This window comes from Podarcis gaigeae (genome assembly GCF_964106915.1).
Source record: "Podarcis gaigeae genome assembly, chromosome: 10".
NCBI classification, from domain to species: Eukaryota; Metazoa; Chordata; class Lepidosauria; order Squamata; family Lacertidae; genus Podarcis; species Podarcis gaigeae.
This window is the reverse complement of record NC_139686.1, coordinates 4,314,846-4,331,023: the sequence shown is the minus strand read 5'-3', so window position 1 is coordinate 4,331,023 and position 16,178 is coordinate 4,314,846. Positions and strand designations below refer to the sequence as shown.

The window sequence follows — 16,178 nt, the reverse complement described above, 5'->3', positions numbered from 1 at the left end:
CAGATGGGCGAGGTATAAATAATAAATTATTATTATTAATAATATTGCAACCTCAGGTGCATGGGACCAATCAGGAGTTACTGGGCTGTAACTTCCAGTAGCCCCAGAAGTCGGCTGTACACAGATTTGGAATTCCATGTACAAAAGTTTCAGATAAGGTCATCCAAAACAAGCAAGGGGGTGGAGCAACTCCCCTATGGGGAGAGGGTGCAATATTTGGGGCTTTTTTATTGATGTACAAAAAAAACCCACAGAACCCTTTTCATGTACGCAACCACAGCGGCGAGGATTTTAATAGCAAAAAACTGGAAAGGTGCTGTAATCCCCACAAAAACTGATTGACAAGCAAAGATGATAGAATACAGTGGACGCTTGGGTTGCGAATGTGATCCGTGCGGGAGGCACATTCGCAACCCGCAATGCTGCGTCTGCGCACACACAAGTTGTGATTCGGTGCTTCTGAGCATGCGCAAAGTGCGTTTTAGCACTTCTGCGCATGCGCGACTGCCAAAACCCAGAAGTAACCCGTTCCGGTACTTCCAGGTTTTGGCGAGTCTATAACCCAAAAAAACGAAACCTGAAGTGTCTGTAACCCGAGGTAGGACTGTATTCAGAACTTGCAAGGATGACTGGGAGAATAAGAGGAGACTCTAACCAGAAATTTAGTGAAGATTGGACAATGTTCAAAGAATACCTTTAAAAGTACTGACAGATTTGGATTGAATCTTGAAGTTTAAGGAAATTATAAAGTATGTATAACGTTTATTGCACATGTAACTTGTTAAGATAGAGTTGTCCATTTATCCACTCCGTGTTTACAGTATATCCAGGCTTTGTTTTGCACATGGCACCTGAGTATGTTTGTTGCTTGAATGGTTACAAGTCTATCTCTATTCTAGCTATTATTCTAGTAAATTTGGTTTTATACTTATAAGCCAGTTTATGGATTATGGGTTTTGTAGACCTGCAGGGCCCCCATGCTGCCTGTCCCTGCCAGAGCGATAACAGATCCAGAAATACTGATTCCTCAATATTCGTTTCCAGAAGGAAAAGGTGCTCACATCTGGTTTTATGGGACTTCATTGAGTCTTTAACTTTGATTTGATTTCTAGGGACCTCTGCAGACGGAGCGGGAGTTGCGCCTCACCCAGGAACCGTCCCCATCTGAAGAAGCACTTACTGCAGATGAGATACCTGAGAGAGAAGGCGAGCCTTTGCGGAGGAAACCGGAGACTTCTCAACACGAGAAGCAAAAAGGATTTCAGGATTCAGAGGCCCCACAGGGCTCCATAGCTCCTGGAGGCAACCGGAACCTCCCTCAGGACAAAGAGATTCAGGCTGAGCAAGGCCTTCTGCTCCAGGAGTTGAGTCCTGATACCTTAGAGCCACAGGTTGCGCTGCTGAGGAAATCAAAATCCTTGGGGTCTCTGGAGTTCCTGTTGAGCCAGGATTCGCTGCCCCAAGGATTGCGGGATGTGGAAATCCCTCAGCAAGCACCACATGCAGGACTGGGGATGCCCCACCTCCCAGGAGCGCAGGGTAGGGAGATGGAAGCCGTAGATGCCCAAACTCATGGTGACCTCCAGTATATTCCACAGAGGGAAACAGAAGCCCTTCAAGAAAATGAGACTTCAGATCTGGAACCTCAGCGGGACCCCCTTGTATCCAGGAAACCAGAAGTCCCACACAGTGAGAGGAGTCAAATAGCCTTTCACACCCAGGGCACACAGTTCCCTGAACCCCCAGAATGGAGAGAGTCAGAGGCTACTCCACCATGGGAGGTCCTTCAGACCCACAAAGATGTCCACAAGGAGTCCCTGGACCCAGACGCGAGACATGGCAAGATTCCGTGCAAACAGGACCTAAGTTTTCTAGAGCTGTCCCAACTCCAGAGGTTTCTCCGGAAGAAATCAAAATCTCTTGAGCCCCAGCTTTTATCCAGGGGAAGGCCATGGGGGTCGCCACAGATTCAGCAGGAGGTATGTCGACCTCAGAAATGCGATTATCCTCAAGCTCTTCAGCCCCAGGAATGGGAAGTTGAGGGAACTTCACAGGCAGAGAAGGAAGGTCTGAGGAGCCATGATTTGAGGGCGGGTCCGCAGCGTCAGAAGTTCCCAGAAAGCCGTGACGCACTCGTTCAGGTCCCAGAGCCGTTGAGTCTTGAATCTGAGGAGATGGCAAAGTTACAGGGTGTGAGGCAGCTGGAAGGCCTTCACATCCCAGGAGGACCTCAAGGAAGGTCCCATGGTTGCCTGCAGCAGGAACAGGAGCTGACCCAAGCTGAGGAGAAGACGGAGGGCTTGGAAACCCCACAAGGCCAGCAAGGACCAGAACTTTCACATCCTGAAACCCCTCCTCACTGCAGAAATCTGTGGAGGAAGTCAAAGTCTCTTGAGCTGAGGAGGTCGTGGGCTTTTCAACCCCAGGAACCGAGGGAGCTGCACGTCGCTGGCACCCAGCCCCTGCGCCCACAAATGGGTGCAGGAGCTGTTCAGGCTCAAGAGTGCCAGGAACCAGAGGACTCTGAGGCGAAGAAAGCAAAGAAGGAACCACAGAGCCATCAGGAATTTTCTCAGGAGGCCTTTCAAGAGCAAGGGATGGTCCAGAAAGGGGTGAGGGTTACTAGGCCTCAAAATGTGAATGAAACACAGGACTTTTCATCTGAGGGAGCAAAGGGTGTCATAGTTCCACAAAGGCAGACACAGGTTCCTCAGTCCCCAGAGTGCAGAAGTCCAGAATCTCCACCTCTTCTGTGGAGAATTATGTGGCAGAAGGCAAAATCATTTGAGATGAGGAAAAAAGATGTCTTTCTGAGTCCAGGGCCGCGACCGGAGGCTCCAAAGCCGAGCATCCTTTATCGTCAGAAGATGAAGGAAACCTTGGTGGGACAATCAGATGTTCTCACCCAAGGACAGAGACAAGAAATGTCTCAAGAAATGAGAGAGGGGGAAACCCGTCTAGTTGAAAAATCTCCACAGAGAAGTCAACAAATACTTCAGAGTGAGGAAATTTCCAAGAGGGAGCTGGGATGGCCCAGAGATTCAGGAGAATCACAGTCCTGTGACAAGAAGAGTCTGGAAGACACACAGACTCCAGAGACTGTGCCACAAAAGGAGATGTGGAGTCCTCAGCCCCAGAGAGGCCAGAAACCAGAGTCTCCTCCTCTTCTGTGGGGGGCTCTGGAACTGAAATCAAAATCTTTTGAGATGAGGAAATCAGAAGAGCACAAGCTGAAGAAGTCACTGATGGTTCTGTCACAGAGAAGGCCACCGGCGGGACCAGAAGCTCATAGGCCACAGGGATGGAAAGTTCCAGATACTCGTACTCCTCAGGAACTGAGGGAAGCTGAGGCCTCTCAGGCCCAGCCAGAAAATGGAGCATTGACAGCTCAGAGGGCTCCACCTGAGAGGTTATATGGTCCAGTTCTAAGGGAGATGGAGACCTTTCCAGGTCAAGAAACAAGGGAGCTGGAAGCACACCAAGACCAGGGAACCCCGCTGAAGAAGACAACAGCTTTTGAGAGCCAGGAAGCACAACAAAGAAAGCTGGAGCCATCAGAGGACCCAGGAACGGTTTCTCAAAGATTGGGGGCTCCACAGGCCCTTCAGCCTGACAAAAAGAAGTTTCCAGAAATGTCTCGGGCCCAGAGAATGCCCGAAATGGTTCTTCAGCCTGAGGAACACAGAAGCCTGGAATCTCCACCTCTCCTGTGGAGGATCCTAGGACTGAAGGCAAAATCGTTTGAGCTGAGGAGGCCACGTCCCTTTCAGACCCAGATCCAGAAAGAGAAGGATGCTTCTTATGGGCAGCAGGGACAAATAGCCTCCCAGAGCCCCCAAATCCTAAAAGAAGCAAGGAGATCACAGGCCACCCAAACAGACATGGGGAATGATGGCACACAGCCACAGTCAGGGCCAGATGGGAACCCAAGGGTTCCTCAGCATCAGAAACGTAGCAGTCCAGAAACACCTCCTCTTCTGTGGTGGGCCTTGGAGCTAGCCCAGCAAGAGACACAACATGGGAATTTGTCAGTCTCTCCTCAGCCCCAGGGAACAGAAATGCCCCCAGCAGCTCAACTCCAGGGAGTGCTACAGACAGAGGCCCAGAAGTCGAAGAAATGTGGGCACCAAAATATTGTTTCTCCCCAGGAACCAAAGGAACCAGAAACTTCTCAGGTGCTGGAGAAGGAAAGGAAGGCCCCCAAATCTTCACAGCCTCAGGAAACTCTCCCTGAGGTGGACTCCAAGTTGCCAGCTTCACAAGGCTTGGGGTCTCAGGGCTTGCGGAGGGCAGAAGCAACTCAACCCCCCAGGAAAACCCCTCAGGCCCGTGATGTGCTGAAGGAGACAAGGGTCAGGGTCCAGAAATCTCCACCGACAGCAAAAGGTCCCCAAGATGTGAAGAGATCCCCAAAGAAGCAGGATAAACGGGGGTCTTCTCTATCACAAGGGAAAGTGCCCCAAATGTGTGGCTCCTACAAAGTTGGCTGCTGTCATGTTCATCCATGCCAGGAACTCCAGGGGTGTGAGACAAAAGATTGTGGTCCCTCAGGTGAGGCGCAGTTCCTTCCCCGAAAGGAGCTGAGGCTGGAAAGGGCTGAGGCTCTAGGGAGGATTGAAGATAATGGTTGCTCAGCCCTAGAGGGACAGAGTAGGACTGAATGTCTCCTGCCCCCAGGAAGATTACTAGGAAAATCAAAGTCTCTTGACCCAAGAGATCTTCAGACCCAGAAGCCACAGAAACTGAGGGAGCAGGAGTCCCCTGGAGTTCAAAGAGAGCCAGAGGCCACAGCCTTTCGGGTTCAGGAAGATCTCCAGATGAAACCACAAAGCGAGACTCAGGCCTCTGAATCTCAGGAAGAGAGAGGCTCAGAGGCCCAGAGCACATCACGGTCATCTCAGGGACCAGGTGCAGAAAGCCCTTCTCATCTTCAGAGCCGCTTGGAGAGAGTGTCTGAATCCCGTGAGCTGGTGGGGCCACCTGAGAGCTCACCACATAGAAATCCTGAGAACCTCAAGCTCCAGGGAACTGTGGATCCCAAGGGACATTGTGAATCACAGTGCTGTGGGGTCGAGATGGATGACAAGCACTCTGAGGTGGAAGGCACCCTGGAAAGATCTTCCCAAACTTTCCATGTACAAGAAACCTTTCAGCTTCAGGCAGCTCTGCTAAGGAAATCAAAGTCTCTCGAGCCCCAGGAACTGTCAAGATCACACGCTTTTGGGTGCCAGGCTTCAAAGGAACTAGAAACTCCCCAGTTTCTGAGATACGCAGAGGGTTGTCCTGAGGTCCCTGAGAACCAAGAGCTGGAAAATGTCACATCTTGCGAAACTAAACAGGCGAAGAAGAACCTTCTGCAGGACACATCGCTTGCAAAGAACGAAGATGGATCTTCTGTGCAGAAGATGCTGAGAGACAAGGAGGCCTCACACCTCCAGGAGAACCTTGGGCAGAAGGATCCAGGCACCACCAATGAAATGCAGGAAGACAACCAACAGCTCCAAGGGCAGAAAGAAGAGGAAGACCTCCAACCACCAGGAGCTCCACAGATGGAGCAGAACCCCCTGGAGATCCAAGGGCTTTTGCAAAGGGATCTGGAGGGCACTGGTCTCCCAGATGCAGGGCAACCGTGTCTTCTTCTGCTTGAGGAAAAGATGCCAGAGACTCTTGAGCTGATGGAGGGTGAGACGTCCCAAGCTGAACTGCCCTTATCACATATGGAGACAAAAGACCTCCCACCTTGGCTGGGTCTGGGGAAATCAAAGTCTCTTGACCTGAGGGAACTCCAGGGAAAGGGACTAGGAGATCCCACTAACCTGCAAAGCATGGGTATCTCTAAGTCATGCCACCCACAGAGACAAGGTGAACTGGAACCTCAGGATTTTAGAGGAGCAGCAGTCCTCCATTCAGGAAACCTTCAGGAACTTCCTCCAAAACACATAGAGGGCCCTCAATTCCAACAAGAACTTGAGTGTGGGACCCAGAAGACTGGACAGGCGGAGATAGAGCCTCCCCAAGTGCAAGGGCCACTGAGAAACAGGGGAGGGGACCTTTGTTCCCAAGAACTGAAGGGTGCCCAGATTTTCTACTCCAAAGAATGTGGAGAGCTGGAGAAGCTTCCCCTCCAGAGCGAGACTCTTCAGATCCAGGGGTTTGTGCAAAGGGAACCAGAGTCCCAGGAACTGGTGGAGCCTCAGTCTCTTGATCCTCAAGAAAAGAGGGAGGTGCAAAGCCCTCCACTCCTGAGAAACCTGCTGAGGAAGTCTAAGACACTTGGGCACTGGACCCCAACAAGAGGAGATGGTCTTGTCCAAAGGCCAGAAAGCCCTCGTGAAGCAGTGAAGGAGCTGCTTCAGGGACTTGTGGGGCAGAAGTCACAAAACAGTCAAGGGCAAAGTCAACTGGACCAGAGAACACTGGACATTGCTGAAGAGACTCCAGGGAGTCTTGACTCCCACAGAGAAGGTTACAAAATGGAGGCGGAGAGCATCAAATCCCCTAGTCCTGTGAGCCAGGACTTCCTTCAGGAGCAAAGAGATGAGATGTTCATAGCTCAGCTGGTCAGTTTTCCCCAGTCCCTTCCTCCTCACAAGGCCCCCCAGGTAGATCTTGAGCAGCTCCGGGAACTGGGAGGGCTGTACCAAGGACTGGAAGCTCTTCAGCCCCAAGGGCTGAGGACTGAGGAGGTCCGACATCCACAAGAAAATAGAGATTTCGGTGAACCAGAGGAGCAAGTGGCAACTGAACCCCAGGGAACCACGGGCCTTGAGATCCTTCAGGAGTGGAGACGTTCAGAGTCCCACCAGCCTCCACCAACAGATCAGGAGGCCACTGAGACACGTGAGACACGGCAAGATCAACAGAGGATCCCTCAGCCTCCCCCAAGCCAGAAGGGAGTTGAGGGGCCTTGTCAGCCCCCAGGAAGACGTGTGAGGTCGCCAAAGCTGAAGGCACCTCAGAAAATCCCGGGGCAAGAATGTTCACCAGAGGCATCTGCTGAGGTTCCAGGGGTGACCAATCCCCAAGTTTTCCAGACCCAGGAAAGCATGGAGCCACAGGCTGGATGGGGTGCCCTTAAAGCTGAGGGGAGGGTGGCCCAGCTGGAACCAGCACCCACAGAGCCCCACAAGCAGCATCGCTTGGAGTTGTGGGGAGTTCTGCTGGGGAGGTCCAAGTCTCTTGACCCTCAGGACTTGACGAGGACACAAGACCTCGAGGACACCCAGGGAATGAGGAGGGCAGAAGACCCACGTTCTCAGGACAGGGAGATGCCCTCATCCCAAGAGCCACTGAAGTACCAGCCGCAGCAAGCTCTTCAACCCCACAGCAATTTCCCAAACCGCCAGGGAACTCCTGAGGAAGTGCGGGACCCAAACACCCTTTTCCGCCAGAATCTGAGGGAACCCAAGGTCCAGCGCATGGGTGAGCATTTCCAGGTGGAAGACGGGGTGCAGCGCCATCTCCCAGAAGGCGCAAAGCTGTGCCGGGTGTGCAGGCAACAGGAGCTCCAAGGAGAGGTGGGGGCCCTTGATTCTCAAGGGACGGAAGGACCACAGGCTTTTCAGAGTCAGGAACAGAGATTGACGGAAGCATTGCCAGTTGAAGGACCTCAATCAAGGATGCTCTCAGCCCCTGGGATGTACCACTCGGACCGGGGCGATCTGGAGCCTGGAGCGCCGAGCAGAAGGCTGGAGGCATCTCCCCTGTGGGAGCAGGCCCCCGTTGGCACCTGGAAGTCCACCGCCATGGCCATGCTGTCTCCCCCCAGCCCTGGAGAGCATGACGAAGAGCCTGTGTGGACGCCAGCAGCTCTTGGTGTGGGCCTGTCAAGAGAGGGCTCCATCTGCATAGCCCAGCCTGAGAGGCGCTCTGGAGTGTCTTGGGTAAGGAGGAGTGTGGGGCAGGTGGGATCGGGGCCTGGTTTAGGGCACAGAAGTGGGGCGGCTGTGTTGCTGGGGGAGCGGAGGGAAGCAAGTATGGATATAGGACTTTGATGGCGTGTGCCCACTGGGAGTGGTAGGGTGGCCCAGCAATTGATGGCACCAGAGACAATGGTAAAAGGTCAAGTTAAAGGACCCCTGACAGTTAAGTCCGGTCGCGAACGACTCTAGGGTTGCGGCTCTCATCTCGCTTTATTGGCCGAGGGAGCCGGCGTACAGCTTCCGGGTCCTGTGGCCAGCATGACTAAGCCGCTTCTGGCGAACCAGAGCAGCCCATGGAAACGCCATTTACCTTCCCACCGGAGTGGTACCTATTTATCTACTTGCACTTTGAAGTGCTTTCGAACTGCTAGGTTGTCAGGAGCAGGGACCGAGCAACGGGAGCTCACCCCGTCGCGGGGATTCGAACCGCCGACCTGCTGATTGGCAAGCCCTAGGCTCAGTGGGGTTTAGACCACAGCGCCAATGGTGGACTGAGCAAAATAATTGCCACCTCCTGGATTTGTTGGAAGTGAGAAGGAAGGGACAGAGCTGTGCACCCCTTTGATGGAGATAAATTGAGGATTAAATCTATGAAACGTAATTTAAACCTCCTATCCCACATGTGTGGGGAGAAATATGAAAGTAAACAGACTGCAAATCCCTTTTAGCACTTATGCGCTTTTGCAGCTGACTCGAAGCTAGGAATTAGAAAATTGAACCTTTTAATCCTGCTTATTTGTGGTCCGCTGACCTTTCCCCCCTCTGTCCCCTTTGCTAAGAATGAACCGCATGTTTTAGTAAAAACAAAAGGTTTACTTACATTTCAATGCAGGCAGCAAAGTACGCAGGTGAAAATTCTCCTTTGTTACAAAATGGAAAATTAGTTTCCAAAATGGAGCCTGGGCTCTAAGTGGAGCCCTTGCTTGAAAGAAGAGAGGGAGAGACTGAGGCAAGGAGGAAGGAGAAACGATTAAGATCTTTTGTCCGATTTCCTGCCACAAGGTATAGGATGTAGGCCTGTCTTCTCCAGCAATACAGGAACTCTGTGAATCTTAAACTCTCCACAGGCTTATTTAACAAACTTAATGGTCATTTTGACTGCAGATTTCCTCACCCCCCCCCACCTGCCCTACTGCCCCAAGAGGCTTCCCCCATTGCCACTGCTGAAGCAAACTTACCACAGGTAGCAAAATGTCTCTGGCCGGCCCCAATCCCTCCCTGTCTTGATTCCTTTCTCTGCACCACATCAGGACGGTGAAGTGGACATGAGTTCCACAGGCTCCATGATTTCTCCATTCTGGGAGGACCCAGCTGCTTACTCTGAGGCAGACAGCAGCTCCAGGGCGATGGCAGGCAGCTCCCGCAGTGCGGTTGCGGAAGAGGCAGGTGGGCACCAGGTAAGGAAAATGCAGCCTTTGCTTTTATCGATCTCACACCGTAAATTTTCTGCGTCAAGGAGGGAGAACATTTTTGGCCTGAGGGCCACATTCTCTCCTGCAGGGGCCACATGGTGGTGTGTGTGTGGGTGTGTCTGTGTCTGTGTCTGTGTGTATGTGTATGTCATAGCTGTCAACTTACAGATTTGAAAATAAGGGACCAGCAGCCTCGGAAATAAGGGATCAGCAGCCAAAATAAGGGATTTTCAGAGCACAGGTATGTTCGACTTCTGAGCCCCTCCGAGCCAAAGGCAGAAAGCCCAGCCAGCAGCCAAACAAAGCCTCAAGCAGTGGTTCCCACAGCGCAGCAACCCGGCAAATGGGATGCAGCAAGGGAAACCACCGTCACCTCTCCGCTGGGAAGCGCTGAGCAAAGGCGAGTCTCCAGGCAACGCGGCCGATTTGATCGGCACAAGGCATCCAAGCTCCACCTCCCTGGCTCTGGCCGGCAGGGAGGGAGGGAGAGGAGCTGCTTCCTTTGAAACCCGGGAAATTTAAGGGACATCACCAATAAGGGACAGCAGCGGGAAACAGCGCTGGGATAAGGGAGCTTCCCGCCAAATAAGGGACAGTTGACAGCTATGGTGTGTGTGTGTGTGTGTGTGTGTGTGTGTGTGTGTGTGTGCAGGCACAAAATTGGTGCATCCCACATCGACATGTCATCTTCGTAAAGTAGGCTGGTTTCTACAACTCACCTGTGCCTTCTGTGCTCCATCCAGGCAGGTTCAAAGTTGGGTGGAAGTTCTTGAGGAAGAGAGAGGTCTGGCCTGGGGCAAGAGAGTATTGGGGGGATGATTTCGTAAACCGGTTCAGTTCTGGTGGGAAATGCAGCTCAGGATATCTGGAAGAAGGGCCGGTCCTGAGAGGAGGCAGAGGGAGACCGTGGCCTCAGGTGGCAGATGCTGAACTTTTGCGGCAAAATGTCTTGAGCCGGCCCTGTCTGGAAGCTCCCAGGTGTGTCGTGGGTGGGCTAGAGCTACCAGCACAGCAGCAGCCAACACAGCGCCCTCCGGATCTTGCCGGACTACAACCCCCGTCCGTCCCAGCCAGGAGGCCCAATGGTTAGGCAAGACAGAGGCTGGGAGTCCGGCCAACATTTGGAGGTTGCGTTTGTTGCTCCTGCGCTGGTGGGGAGCTTTTCCCTTGGGGTACGGAAGACCTTCCTGACTCGCCTTTGCCCTCCTCCACCTTGCCTCCCGCCCTGCCCCACAGCTACCCCGCCCTCGCCCACCGTGCCGGGAGAAGGCCTTTGTCTGGCTTTCCCGCCAGGAGAAGGAGGCAGCTCTGCGGCGCTTGGCGGAACTTCAGGCCGAGGGAGAACGGCGGCATCAGCAGGACAAGGAGCGCCAGACCCTGCGGGTGAGACCAGGAGCACAGCGGGGAGGCAGTCGGGCGGCTCCTCTTGTTTCGAACCCGGCACCCTTGAAATGCCTTGCTCGGGGGGGGGGGGGCGTTATGATGGTTGTGCCTTCCAACAGCAGAAAGCGCCAAACTCTGACTTGCTGCGCATGTGCACACACAGACCACCTTGTATTGCACATGTGCAGGAAGGCGCCCGCTCACCTTGACACAGCCCTCGCCAACTTGGTGCCCACTGGGTGGCTACGACTCCCATTGGCCGTGCTGGCAGGAGTGATAGCTCAGAGTCTCTGGAGGGCACGAGGTTGGCAAAGGCTGCACTACCTATGCTGCATCCTATCTGTGCACAGATCTACGTAGATAGTGTGGTGCAATGGTTAGAGCAGTGGCTTCCAAACATTTTAGGGCTGCCGCCCTGTTTGTTCCATAAACTCATCTCCAGTTATTCAGAGTAGCACGAACAACTAAGGAGGATAATAACTCAATAAAATTGAAAGCGGTAACAATTGCACATTTATTTAAAGCCCAGCAAAAGCTGTTCTAATGAATACAACAAAATTGGTGAACTCGATGGTACCAGATTCAGGAATCTAATAATAATAATCTAATATAATAATAATAATAATAATAATAATAATAATAATACCCTGTCCATCAGACTGGGTTTCCCCAGCCACTCTGGGCAGTTTCCAACAGGATATTAAAAACACGATAAAACACCAAAGATTAAAAACTTCCCTAAAGAGGGCTCCCTTCAGATGTCTTCTAAAAGTCAGATAGTTGTTTATTTCCTTGACATCAGATGGGAGGGCGTTCCACAGGGCGGGTGCCACCACCGAGAAGGCCCTCTGCCTGGTTCCCTGTAACCTCACTTCCCACAGGGAGAGAACTGCCAGAAGGCCCTTGGAGCTGGACCTCAGTGTCCGGGCTGAATGATGGGGATGGAGATGTAAACCACCAGAAAATGCTGAGACAAATCCTCTCTTCCTTTTCAGTTCCAAGAGAGGCTGTCCATCGCCAAACACCGCAAATCTGAGGACGACCTTCTGGGAAGCAGTCCGGCGGAGTTCTGGCCTCTTTCATCAGAGAATGAGGGCCAGGTGAGGCCATTCCTCCGGGCTCAGGTCGGTTGTCTGTGGATGCCAAGGTCGTTTGAGAAACAATTATAATAATAATTTATTATTTATACCCCGCCCATCTGGCTGGGTTTCCCCAGCCACTCTGGGCAGCTTACAGCATATATAAAAATTGTAAAACATCAGACATTAAAAATTTCCCAATTCAGAGCTGCCTTCAGATGTCTTCTAAAAGTTATGTAGTTCTTTATCTCCTTGACATCTGAAGGGAGGGTCACAGGGCGGGCACCACTACTGAGAAGGCCCTCTGCCTGGTTCCCTGCAACCTTGCATCTTGCAGTGAGGGAACTGCCAGAAGACCCTGGGAGCTGGACCTCAGCATCCGGGCTGAACGATGGGGTTAGAGACGCTCCTTCAGGTCTACTGGACCGAGGCCATTTAGGGCTTTCAAGGTCAGCACCAACACTTTGAATTGTGCTCGGAAACGTACTGGGAGCCAATGTAGATCTTTCAAGACCGGTGTTATGTGGTCCCGGCAGCTGCTCCCAGTCACCAGTCTAGCTGCCACATTCTGGATTAGTTGTAGTTTCCAGGTCACCTTCAAAGGTAGCCCCACATAGAGCGCATTGCAGTAGTCGAAGCGGGAGATAACCAGAGCATACAGCACTCTAGCGAGACAGTCCGCGGGCAGGGAGGGTCTCATCCTGTGCACCAGATGGAGCTGGTAAACAGCTGCCCTGGACACACAATGGACCTGTGCCTCCATGGACAGCTGTGAGTCCAAAATGACTCCGAGGCTGCGCACCTGGTCCTTCAGGGGCACAGTTACCCCATTCAGGACCAGGGAATCCTCCACACCTGCCCGCCTCCTGTCCCCCAAAAACAGTACTTCTGTCTTGTCAGGATTCAACCTCAATCTGTTATCCGCCATCCGTCCTCCAACCGCTTCCAGACACTCACACAGGACCTTCACCGCCTTCACTGGTTCTGATTTAAAAGAGAGGTAGAGCTGGGTATCATCTGCATACTGATGAACACCCAGCCCAAACCTCCTGATGATCTCTCCCAGTGGCTGCATGTAAATGTTGAAAAGCATGGGGGAGAGGACAGATCCCTGAGGCACCCCACAAGTGAGAGCCCAGGGGTCTGAACACTCATCCCCCACCACCACTTTCTGAACACGGCCCAGGAGGAAGGAGCGGAACCACTGTAGGACAGTGCCCCCAGCTCCCAGCCCCTCAAGACGGTCCAGAAGGATGTCAGGGTCGATGGTATCAAACGCCGCTGAGAGATCCAGCAGAACTAGGAAACAGCTCTCACCTTTGTCCCTAGCCCGCCGGAGATCATCAACCAGTGCGACCAAGGCAGTTTCAGTCCCATGATGAGGCCTGAATCCCGACTGGAAGGGATCCAAATGGTCCGCTTCTTCCAGGCGTGCCTGGAGTTGTTCAGCAACCACTCGCTCAATCCCCTTGACCAAGAATGGAAGGTTTGAGACTGGGCGATAGTTGGCCATTGTGGCCGCATCTAAAGATGATTTTTTTAAGAAGCGGTTTAATAACCGCCTCTTTCAGCGGGTCTGGGAAGGATCCCTCATGGAGGGAACTGCTTGCTCCCTGCAGTGAGTCCAGAAATACCCATCCACAGAGGAAGGTGCCTGTTGTGTCTCTGCATGATACAGGGGCTCTGCCTTCTGCCTCCTTCCCAGCAGCTCCTTCCCCATCTCAGCAGAAAAGGTGACCTCGCTTCCGTCACTCCCAGGGCAGGCACGCAACTGAACCGCTCGCCCAGGAAAAAGTGCGCCCACCGCATCTCTGCACGGGACCCTGTTCTGACTTTTCCAATGTCAGGTTCTGGTTCTTGCAGATCTACTGGGATGGCTCCATGGGTGGGTTTGGGTATCATCTTACCTGGGCCATGTCTGCGTCCTACGAGACGTCTCCTTGCCAGCTGTGAGTGGAGTCAGTGTAACTTTGCGTTTCCCGTTCCAGCAAGACCAGGCTGGACAGAAAACTGCAGTGAAACGCCACTTGGCGAAGGTGAAGCGAGAGCGGACCTATGTCATGCAGTCCAAGAGGGAGAGGTAAGGGGGGGGGGGAATCAATATCTGCCCTGGACCCCCTAATCCGTCTCTAGTTCTGTTCACCCAGTTTAAGAGGGCCAGCAAGATGATAAAATTGCCTAGGAACCAAGCCCGATTGAGGGAGTTGGGGATGTTTAGCCTGGATACCGGATGTTTAACCTGGGACACGGGTGGCACTATGGGTTAAACCACAGAGCCTAGGGCTTGCCGATCAGAAGGTCGGCGGTTCGAATCCCTGCGACGGGGTGAGCTCCCGTTGCTCGGTCCCAGCTCCTGCCAACCTAGCAGCTAGAAAGCACATCAAAGTGCAAGTAGATAAATAGGTACCGCTCCGGCGGGAAGGTAAACGACGTTTTCGTGCGCTGCTCTGGTTCGCCAGAAGCGGCTTAGTCATGCTGCCACATGACCCGGAAGCTGTACGCTGGCTCCCCCGGCCAGTAAAGTTGATGAGCGCCGCAACCGCATGTTGGCTATTTGAGGTTTAGTAGCATGGCAGACGGGACGCAGGTGGCGCTGTGGGTTAAAGCCTCAGCGCCTAGGACTTGCCGATCGAAAGGTCGGCGGTTCGAATCCCTGCGGCGGGGTGCGCTCCCGTTGCTCGGTCCCAGCGCCTGCCAACCTAGCAGTTCGAAAGCACCTCCGGGTGCAAGTAGATAAATAGGGACCGCTTACCAGCGGGAAGGTAAACGGCGTTTCCGTGTGCGGCTCTGGCTCGCCAGAGCAGCGATGTCACGCTGGCCACGTGACCCGGAAGTGTCTTCGGACAGCGCTGGCCCCTGGCCTCTTGAGTGAGATGGGCGCACAACCCCAGAGTCTGTCAAGACTGGCCCGTACGGGCAGGGGTACCTTTACCTTTACCTTTAGCACGGCAGACAGCTTGCTGGGGAGACCATGCATAACAAGGAACTCAAAAATAACTTTAACAAGGTTTTAATAAAAAAACAAAAACTCCTTTTACACTAAAGATAACAACAACAAACATGACCCAACCCATCCCCCAGGACAATGAGAGAGCTATGTGCTGCTCCTTATTATGCCCAAATGCTGACACAGCTTAATTAACACAACCTAGCAGCACCTGCGGGGGATGCGGGTGGTGCTGTGGGTAAAAGCCTCAGCGCCTAGGGCTTGCCGATCGAAAGGTCGGCGGTTCGAATCCCCACGGCGGGGTGCGCTCCTGTTGCTCGGTCCCAGCGCCTGCCAACCTAGCAGTTCGAAAGCACCCTCGGGTGCAAGTAGATAAATAGGGACCGCTTTCTAGCGGGAAGGTAAACGGCGTTTCCGTGTGCAGCTCTGGCTCGCCAGAGCAGCGATGTCACGCTGGCCATGTGACCCGGAAGTGTCTTCGGACAGCGCTGGCCCCTGGCCTCTTGAGTGAGATGGGCGCACAACCCCAGAGTCTGGCAAGACTGGCCCGTACGGGCAGGGGTACCTTTACCTTTACCTTTACCTAGCAGCACCTGCTATGTTTCACAGCTGCAAGACTGGGTCTCGTTATTTCCCCTGGCCCTTAAAGACACACACAACTTGTGACACAATAATGAACCTTCACATTTTACAGTGATCATTCAACACCCCAGAGTCGGCCACGACTGGACTTAATGGTCAGGGGTCCCTTTACCTTTATCTTTAGCCTGGATAAAAGGAGACCGAGAGGAGATATAAGAGCCATTTTCAACTATCTCCAGGGCTCCCCCATGGAAAAGAGACTTGGACCCGAACCAATGGATTACAAGGCAGGATGTTGAACACCAGGAAGAACTTTCCTGGCCGTTCAGCACAGGAAAGGATGATCTCAAAGGGGATGGGCACTCCTTCCTTGGAGACTTTTAAACAGAGGTTGGATGGCCACCTCTCCAGGATTCTTCAGTTGCGATTCCTGCATTGCAGGGGTTGGACTAGATGTCCTTTGGGGGTTCCTCACAACCCCACAGATCTGTGATTCTATGAAAGGTGCCCAGGCTAACAACGCAGGAGGATTCCGGCTGCTGGCTCAGAAGAAGAGTTCGTCCTGCCCGGCGTCATTCTGGCAATCTAGCAGCCTGTCTAAACCTGGCGCCCTCCGGAGGATTCACACTACAGTTTCTGCCAGCCCCAGCCAGCGTGGTTGTGTAGCCTGCCGTGTCGGCTGGGGCTTCTGGGAATTATAGTCCAGACCACCTGGAGGGCACCAGGTTGGGAAAAGTTGCAAAGAAGCAATAAAAACCAAGGGGATGAGAGAGGCTTGAGAGGCCATCTTTTGTTCCCTTTCCATGAGAACTCCACCCTGATGCATGTGAAGTGAGAATGATTTTTGAGCATG

At 53.0% G+C, this 16,178-nt stretch overlaps 2 protein-coding genes across 2 annotated transcripts in view; one reads left to right on the top strand and one right to left on the bottom strand.

Annotated features, from left to right (window-relative positions):
- Positions 1 to 16,178, bottom strand: part of LOC310826053 (interferon-induced protein with tetratricopeptide repeats 5-like) — a 202,848-nt gene that overhangs the window by 177,369 nt on the left and 9,301 nt on the right. The gene's annotated exons all lie outside the window — the stretch shown is intronic.
- Positions 1 to 16,178, top strand: part of LOC310825869 (uncharacterized protein) — a 31,552-nt gene that overhangs the window by 12,570 nt on the left and 2,804 nt on the right. Inside the window, exons 5-9 of the mRNA XM_083699721.1 lie at positions 1,113 to 7,883; positions 9,173 to 9,319; positions 10,571 to 10,717; positions 11,713 to 11,817; positions 13,785 to 13,876. Of these exons, the coding sequence (XP_083555847.1) occupies positions 1,113 to 7,883; positions 9,173 to 9,319; positions 10,571 to 10,717; positions 11,713 to 11,817; positions 13,785 to 13,876 (7,262 nt within the window). The remainder of the gene's footprint in view (positions 1 to 1,112; positions 7,884 to 9,172; positions 9,320 to 10,570; positions 10,718 to 11,712; positions 11,818 to 13,784; positions 13,877 to 16,178) is intronic.